The sequence below is a fragment of the Nicotiana attenuata genome, chromosome 2 (genome assembly GCF_001879085.1).
Source record: "Nicotiana attenuata strain UT chromosome 2, NIATTr2, whole genome shotgun sequence".
In the NCBI taxonomy this organism is placed as follows: Eukaryota; Viridiplantae; Streptophyta; class Magnoliopsida; order Solanales; family Solanaceae; genus Nicotiana; species Nicotiana attenuata.
The window spans coordinates 41,167,030-41,176,588 of NC_031990.1; the positions used below are offsets into that span (position 1 = coordinate 41,167,030).

General features: G+C 34.4%; 1 protein-coding gene across 1 annotated transcript; it reads right to left on the minus strand.

Annotated features, from left to right (window-relative positions):
* On the minus strand, window positions 302-5,915 carry LOC109207854 (lipoamide acyltransferase component of branched-chain alpha-keto acid dehydrogenase complex, mitochondrial). The gene is made up of 8 exons (XM_019370857.1): window positions 5,474-5,915; window positions 4,575-4,721; window positions 3,760-3,885; window positions 2,941-3,314; window positions 2,413-2,660; window positions 2,145-2,233; window positions 787-1,014; window positions 302-696 (listed from the first exon to the last, which is right to left on the minus strand). The coding sequence occupies exons 1-8, from the start codon at window positions 5,657-5,659 to the stop codon at window positions 583-585; spliced, it is 1,512 nt and encodes a 503-aa protein (XP_019226402.1). The 5' UTR covers window positions 5,660-5,915; the 3' UTR covers window positions 302-582.

The following is a 9,559-nucleotide window of genomic DNA, read 5'->3' on the forward strand; positions in this document are numbered from 1 at the left end:
TAGAATACTTCTAGTGAAATCTTGCTTAGACTTATTTTTCAAGAGTAAAATGTGTGTATAGAATTTTATATTGGAAGAACATAATTTTGTGGTGTTACCAGAATATTTTTTAATTTTTTAACAGCATAAAGCATCTATTTATTGAACTACAGAACCAACTATACTGTTGTTTTAGAGAACATAACAACTGTTTCTCAACGCCCAATTTTTTTTTCAAGAGCATTCGTTTCAACAGTGATATGTCCCTCTTACGTATCGATTTACTGGTAAGAAAATTTCCTTGAACTTGAACAATGTTAGCAGGTCTAACATTTATTTTATAGAAGAGAAAGCTGACTACCACAAATGAAAACAAATACTAATTAGAAAAAGGGGGAAATGTTGCAACAGCTATATAGAGAATAACTTGGTTGCATTGAATGCTAACACTGTGGTTTATTAGAATAGTGATTCTTTCTTTCAGGACACCTATAAGCTCCAATTGATCTTTGCACCAACAAAGAGAAGGAAGGCACCAACAATATGAGCCTTTAGCTTAGACTAGACTTACATTCTTTCCGATCAACTTCCAGGGACGAGAATTCATCTTGTATGCAACATTAGGAGGTCTGGCTTTTCCACAAATTTTTTCCAGTCATTACAGAACCTTGCAACAGTTGCTCCGTCAAGAACTCTATGATCTGCACCTATATTAATCTGAAAAAAGGGAAACGTCTTGTTTTAATGCATTGCACGACAATTAATGTGTGAGGGGTGGATCGTGAAGGTCTTTAAACCACAACATACCGTCATGACTGATGCAGGATATACATCCCCATCTTCAGTAAACTGTGCAATTTTCTGAATCCGGCCCAATCCTATGATGGCAACTTCAGGTGAATTTATAAGTGGGGAACCAAACTTTCCACCGATTCCTCCAATATTGCTTAGAGTAATAGTTGACCCTGATATATCATCAGGACTAAGCTTGTTTATCTTAGCCAATTTCTGTAGTCGTGACAGTTCCTTCGTTATCTGTAGCAGAAAACATATATTCAGTTAACAACTCCGCTCAAAAGGAAGCAAAGACATGCATTTAGTAGTGTAAATAGATACAGCAAAAAGATAAAAGGAATTGATCTTGGACTAAGGAAAATAGCACTTATCACTTTTTTTTTTTTTTTTTGGGGGGGGGGGGGGGGTTGAATATGGAGAGGGAAAAGTCTCGTTCTGAGATTTCATAGTCAAAAGTTTTCTCAGCCTCCTTTCACACTATGGTAAGACAAGTCAGGTGCAGAAAATGCGCACAACGGTCATCCCTCAACTAATAAACATGGTTGTCTGTGGAAGCAACATAATTATCAACATACTCCTTTTGTGCACAAGTTTTACGTATCCTCCTCCTTTTTCCCATTTTATAAGTCTGGAACACTTATATGAAACTCATTCATCAGTTAGTCAAACTAGTGACAGCAGATTCATCTTCTAGCTTCTGTACTCCAACACCACAGAATAGAGAAGCAGTGCTTCTATCATTTTAATTTCACTACAATGATCTTTCTCGACCCGAATTGTCACATTTTGAGCTGAGCAAAATTTCCACCAGGACCAAAATGCCCACTTCTGAGACTCTTCCAATCGTAACCTTATTCTCTGGCTTAAACACTCAAATAACAGGAGTTGCAATTTTGAACATGTAAAACCAAATCGATTCAAGGATAATAACAAAAGGCATCAATAAATTAGCCCAAGCTTCACTGCCGTTAGATCCTCATTTATCGATTCCTCCTAAATATCTCTTAACAACTTCTCTGTTTGTTCAGCCCAAACTAAACATTCTTTCTATTCCTTCATTTTCAATAATAATTTACATACACATAGAGAATAAGGCTGTACCCACATCATATGATATTAAAGTAATACGCAAACACAAGAATCCACAGAATAACCAGGAATTTCTATGCTTTCTTTTTGTTGAAAAAAGGAACTTCCACACTTCTTAAACCTTTTCTATTAGTAATCTCAGCCTCCACTTAATAGACTATAACAAGCAATGTAGAGATGTAATTATATGAGGGGTAAAAACAAATATATAAAAATGTCAATTTCAGTACAGTAGCCTATGGCAAGATTTAAATTTACTGGGATAGTAGATGCCAACTGACCTCCAAGATTGAGAGAGACTGAACATTTTTTATGTTTGGAACAACCAAACCATTTGGAGTAGCCATTGCTATTCCAATGTTGTGGGACCCTAGATCATGGAAAGAAAAGATTATCTTTAATAGGGACAAAGAAAGCGTGAATGACGAAAAGGAAGTATAGTAGCAGCATATAACACAAAATCATGTAAAGCAAGCCATTTTTACTATGTCAATAATGAACATGGGAACATTTTTTGAGATTGGAAATTAAGATTTCGCTTTGATATACCTTTTAGGATGACCTCATAGGATTCCTCATTGAAGCGACTATTTAGCATGGGATGAGTAGTTAAAGCCATGGAAAGTGATTTTATTAGGACAGGAAGGAAAGTGTGCTTGATCTCCGGATCAGAATTCTCATTCTGGAATGATTTTTTGAGCTCCACAAGTGCATCGCAATTCATCTCTTCTATAAAATAAAAATGTGGAATTTTCGCAGCTAATGTCATTGACTTAACCATGGCACGCTGGTATCCCCTGTAGAGTGAGGATCCAATAGCAAAGTATGAGTAGAATAGAGAATGCAATACCTCCCTTGTAAAGGAATATGCATCTAAATTTTTCCGCCACAAATGGTTCGTGCATTTCACAACACACTTGAAGAAACTTGTTCGAGGAACACGCTTTCTATCAATAAAAAAGAATGTATCTAACTAATGAAAAACAATGCCCAATCTGCATTCAGATGTCTCGAGTAACGTATGGAAACAGTATAGTGAGCTAGTGAGTTTGAGTTCTCTTTATGGTAGTAGCTAACCTTAGCTGAAGTATCTTATCTTCATATCCCCCTCCAATGAGAGATGAAACCTCTGAATGTTTTTGTTGTGCACATGCTAGTGCTTCATTAATTAGTCCTTTTTTCATTGCATAATTTGTAACATCCTCTTTAAGTATCCTTCCATCTTTACCAGTTCCAGGCACATCATTTATGTCTAAACCATACTGCTTTGCAAGATTGCGGACAGCAGGTGTAGATGACACTCCATCAATCTTGGATTTTTCAGGCACGGAGCTGATATCACTTGAGCCAATAACATCAGAGTCCAGTGATGTCATCTTTTCTGAAGCATCAGAAGTCTCAGTAGGCTCAGGAATTTCATCAACGGCAATCTTCAAAAGTGTTTCTCCAACCTACAAAATTTGGTAGAGAAGATGATATAATGCAAAAAGGACCTATTTCTTCTTATGAACGACATGTTTGCTCAATTTTTCTTACAAGTATAGTTCCAAAGCACACCACACATATTCCAAAGCACACCACACATAAAAAGTAGTTTTCTATGTGGCTGATCTTTAAAAAGTGAGCCTATTCTCCATCTTCTTTGCTCATACATTTGAGGGTATCTTCATACTGGAGTCTTGATGGAAGTTATCTTTCTTTTAAAAAAAACCTACTAGACAGTATAAAAAACGGAATTTGGTCGTGAAATTCCCACTATGAGATTAACATCTCCAACTACTTCCTGATCTCATCATTAAAGTGCGGTTAAACAACCAAATCCTAAAGACGAAAGATTAAATACCAGAAGAATTTCAGTGTGGTTGGTACACAGTGAAAGCACTATGTGTGTTGTACCTTTACAATGCTGCCGGGAACATGAACAATATGAGAAATTTTTCCTTTGTAACGACTTGTTATTTCAATAGTTGCCTTGTCACTCTGAACTTCACAAAGAGGTTGAAATTCTTCAACTTGGTCCCCCTGCCAAAAAAAAAAAAAAAAAAAGAAAATCATTGGAATGTATTATATAAAATGCTTCATAGACTAGTAATTATGAACTAATCAGCGGAAAGTCAGCAATCCAACAAGAGGAGATAGGAGAAGTGAAAAAAGGCAGAGAGACAGGAGGGAAAGAAGCAGGTACTCCCAAGTTAGATGTTTTTATGCTGGAATACCATGCTGTTAGAATCCTGATCGATAAGTGATTAGAGGACTATGAGAAATTCTTAAACAAGAACCCAGCATACTTAACTCATCCCACCAAATTATAGATAATAAAAAATGGGCAGAGCCATCAAAAGCTAAGAGAATTTTAGACAAGAATCCAGCATATACTAACTCGTTCGACCAAATCGCAAATGAAAACAATGGGTAGTACTTGATAACTTCTAATAAGAGAAGATTATAAGGACCAACAGGGTAATGGCCAAAATCATGAGCTAAACATCAACCGCAGTTTGCTAAACGAGTAAGGGCATAAAGATGCATGTAAATTCTACTTCAAGGTATAATTGGCTTCAAATTCCTCACATCAAGTTTAAATTTTAAATCAAGCCAAGCAGTTGGGAGTCCAATTGCATGCTTTTAGTAACATAGCTGAAATCATTTACTAAAGGAGAAAAAGTATGCTGTGAAATACCCTATTAAATTAACAAGAAACACTCACTAACCTCCTGAACAAACCATTTGAGAAGTTCACATTCAGCAATGCCTTCACCAGTTTGCGCCAAAGGTACATCAATTACTCCACCAGTAGAAAGATCCAACGCAGCTTGAGTTGAAAAACTACACCCTCTCAGAGGAAAGGAAACCTTCCACTGCAAAAGAAATATTGGCATAAACAATAAGTAAAAACAACAGAAACCAGAGTTTTGCTAACCTACGGAAAAAATAACTTCTCAAAACATATTGCATAAAACCTGCCTCAAGAAATTTTGACAGGTTCAAGAGGAACTGATGCGAAACAGACAGAACATGTTGCAGAAATAGAACAAGTGAACATTAAATGAGGGAACAAATTCCATGATCCAACCAAAATGCTACTGATGATCCTTAATCTTAACACCACTGGATGAAAAGAAACATCAACTTTAACTAATCTTCACAAATTCCAACTCTGCCTATTACTTGAATCGATAAAGGGCAGCCCGATGCACACGTTCTGCTGGGTCCGGGGAAGGTTAAAAATGCCAGATTACAGCCACATCAAAATCTACAATCCTATATAGGTTGCAGCATTTCTCTAAGGTCAGTTTGAAACCAATTTACTTAATTCATGTAGCTTTAATATCACATAGCCTAGAGTCTTGATATTCTTCACATCCCATATGAGGAATAAGGGAGTGGGGTTGAAGGGAACAAACTAAAAAGAAACAAAAAGCAAAAAAAAAAAGCACTGGAAAATTACCCTTTTGAATATTCAGTTTGAAAAGTTCAACAAAAGTGCACACACATCACTCAGAATCCACTACTAAAGCAAAGTACTCTGACATACAAATAATGGTAAAAAGCATATGAACACACTCACTTACCTTAAATAGTCTTGAAAAAAATAAAACAAAATTATCACCTTAGTAAATGAGCAAAACGGCGTCGTATAATGAAGCTCAGACTGAATTTTCTTGCCACTGCTGCTTACATTACTAACAGGTGTCACCGGAGCTGCCACCGGTGCAACAGAAGACTGAAACCACCGGCAAATACTCTGCCGGACGGAACTCCGGAGCTTACCCTGATTAATTTTCCGGCAAATCATAGTAATGGGAATTAGCGGAGATTGTGTTTGTGGGGTTCAACTATTTTTTGGGTCAGCAAATCAAGAAAGTGAGACAATGTGGACAAGTACAACTATTCTGTGCTGCTGAATATAAACATTTGGTGTCTATCTACTCTTTACTGCGTTGACAAAAAAAACCAGTTACAGTACTAGAGTAAATTTTATTGCGGATTTTTTCAGAAACTTTTTCGACATGATTTTGCTTCAAAAACGAGAAATGATGTTGGATTATTATTATTTCTATTATTATACTCAGAAAAGAACAAACAAAGACGGAAAAAAAAAAAAAAAAACAGTGACCAACTTTTACAAGCAACTCCTACGATACTAATCTAGTAATCTTGGGGATCTACAACAGTTCCTGTCATGTGATATTATTTTTTTATTATTTTCTTTTAAAAAGAATATTATATTTAATATTCAAAATTATTTAACTTTAATGTTTTACTTCAATCTTAATGAGTAATTTTTATAATCAAATAAATTTTATGAAATGTTTAAAGTTAAAGTTTTAGAAGCTTTTTCTGACTGAGGCAAAGTACAACACATAAATTGAAATTGAAGGAATATTATTTTTCTTTTCATGAAAATTAGCTATTCCTTTGTCCGGTTAAAATAAATAATATTTGACATTTTTAAGAGAGAAAAAAATTTCTATGATCTACTTTGAATAGTAATTGATAATTTGAAAAAATGATTTGTTGATAAAATTTGAACTCAAGTTTGAGATATAATGATGGTGTATCATATATCTTGTATTTGATATGATAATCAACTATAATCTTTTTCTAATAATTGTCTTTTCATGCGTTCCATTTTCTTCTCATCTCACCAAACTTAGGTTTAATAATAGTTGGAGTTTTTTAAATGATAATGATCTCTCCTTTTTTTTTTCAACGAAAAGATCAGAACAAATGATATTTTCCCTTTGAATAATAAGATGATCTAAGTCCACGTGCACTATCCAATTTAGATGTGTAACACATCATCACCAAAGTCATCTACTTCATTCAGATAGAATTCTGCGTAATTTGATCATTAATCACTTAAGCTAGCGTTAGATATAAATTTAATTGAAACTTTAAAATAAAAATATATAAGATAAAATAAATAGTTTGTAAAAGTTAAATTTTATTTAAACATGCATTTTATTTGAAAAGAAATTGAAATTTTGTGAGCTAAATTGTTCAGATACTCGACAAATACAATTTTTTAAGTACTATTTATCTCTCCTATAATTTGATAATATTGAGAGACATATTGAATATTACTTAATCATGTAAAAATTTGAATTATTTAACACAAAAACATATATCGTAAACATCTGTTTGTCACAATTTATTTTAAAATTTTAATTTATTAGAATTTAATATGTCCAACGTGTTGTACTTAGGGCTGGGCATATTGGTAAATACCAAATTACCGTGCCGAAACCAAAAATTTTGGTATTTGGTATACGGTATTTGGTATTTGGTTTAAGTTTTCTAAAAAATTGGTATTAGGTATGGTATTTGGTATTTTAAGATAAAATACCGAAAATCCGATACCGTACCGAAATATATATATTACACAAAACACATATTATCAATTATAACATAAATATAAAAAATCTAAAATTTTACTTTCCTTTATTCTCAAAGTTCATCAATTAACTCTAAACAAGTAACAAGATATTTCTAATGATCAAATATTATTTTATGTACAATTTTCTCTATTTGTGTCGACATTTGCTAATTTTGGACAAAATTTTTGTCAACAAACATTATCAATTTTGTATTTTTGTGTCTTTAATTAAGAATATTAGGGTGTATGGCTCTATGCACTAATTAGTATTCAAACCGAATAAACCGAAGTTATCGAATCGAATAAACCGAAACCGAAAGGAGAAAAATCGAACCATACCGAATTTAATTAGGTACGGTATTGGTAGGATTTTAAGAAACCGAAAACCCGAAAATACTGAATCGAAATGTCCAAATACCGTACCGTGCCGACGAACACCCCTAGTTGTACTTGTACACCTAAGTTTTTCTTCAATGCTAAAGTACTACCGACGATACGATTTATCAGCCACCCTGTAACTCCTAGGCCGTCTATATTTATTTGTCAGATGAAATAAAGAATATTGGAATATCACTTCAAGTTGGAAGTAAAATAAGATGATAGTAATATTAGTTTATAGTAATTTGAATTTTTAGACGATAATAATTTTCTATAGAAGGATAGAATTCAACTTTTTGGAACAGTCTTTAAAAAAGGAGTCTATCGAGACATAAGAATTACCATTGGTAAAATTCATTTTGGTAATAGTCAATTATTTATCTATAGCTAGAGGCGGGATTATTATGAAAAATAGCCAGCGTTCGCAAATTCATTGAAAAATAGCCACTATTTTGCTGCAACACGAAAAATTCCAGCATAATATACTGAAGATATGAAAAGTGTTCTTATCCAGTGAATCTCACATGCCCTATCCCATTGTCTCCTTTTTTACTTATACAAGACTATTTCTTTAGGTTACACACAAAAATTGTAAGCCGATAATATGAGGCATTACCTCTTTCATTTCGTGAGTCCTTACTGTCACGACCCAAAATCCACTAAGGGTCGTGATGGCGCCGGACACCATTGTCAGGCAAGCCAACAACAAATAACTAGTAACTTTTCGTTTTAAATATTTCTGAAATCACTTCTTTTATACGTTTAAACAATACATAATAAATTCCACTGAATAAATAATGAAACATTTAACAATTTTAACTTTCTGAATAAATCCACAGACATCCCAGAACCTGGTGTCACAAGTGCATGAGCATTTACTAGGGAATGAAATAAAATACAGTAACTGTCCGGTATACAAAGTGGACAAAAATGAAAATACAATACAATACTCTGAAGGAGACTCTGCTGGTTGCGGGTCGTCTCGATAAGTGCAGCTCACCTAATTCTCCGTATCAACCATGCCGCTATGCCACTAAGCCACTAGTCACACATAAACCTGTGCAACAAAAATGCACAGCAAGTGTAGTATGAGTACGAAAATAACGAGTACTCAGTAAGTATCCCGTCTAATCTTGAAGAAGTAGAGACAAGAGGTCGACTTCGACACTTACTAGTGGTCTAATAATGTTATATCAATAATATATTAAATCGTGAATTTTTATAAACATGCTTGTAATTCAATAGAATGAAGCAAGTAAACAATTCTTTCTTTTATAGGAAATTTCCAAATTCCTTTTCGTCATTTATACATTTATTCTCAAGCCGGGAAGGAACAACATTACTTCAATAAATTTCAAGGCAAGCAATACAAGCATGCGCAAATCATGTCGAGGACGTACGGTCCGACCCAACAATATTTAAACTGTGCACCGCCAGAGGGTCGAATGGCGCGAACCATAGATGCATCTATTTAATCTACCGAGGCGTCTGGCCCGTTCCACAATAGATAAACACATTCAAACAATCAAATCAATAATTCATCAAGGAGCAAATATTCAGGAAAAGGCAAGTTTCTCTTTTAAAAGTCAAGAAATGATATCTAGCTATTTTTTTTAGAAATTCATTTACATGTTCGATATTTTTTAAGCATTTTAAGTTTGTCAACAAGGTTGCAAGTATTACAAGAAAGCATGCTTTTGGGCCCTAAACTACCCGGACTAAAGCATAATAGTAGCTACGCACGGACTCTCGTCACCTCGTGCGTACGTAGCCCCCCCAAATAGGAGCACACAACTAATTAACTCACCTATGGGGACAATTCCCTCTTACAAGGTTAGAAAGGAGACTCACCTCGCTCCGAAGATCTATAACCAGCATTCCACGCCCTTCCGAAGACTCGAATCGATGCTAAATGCTCCAAAGCTAGCCAATAATTAT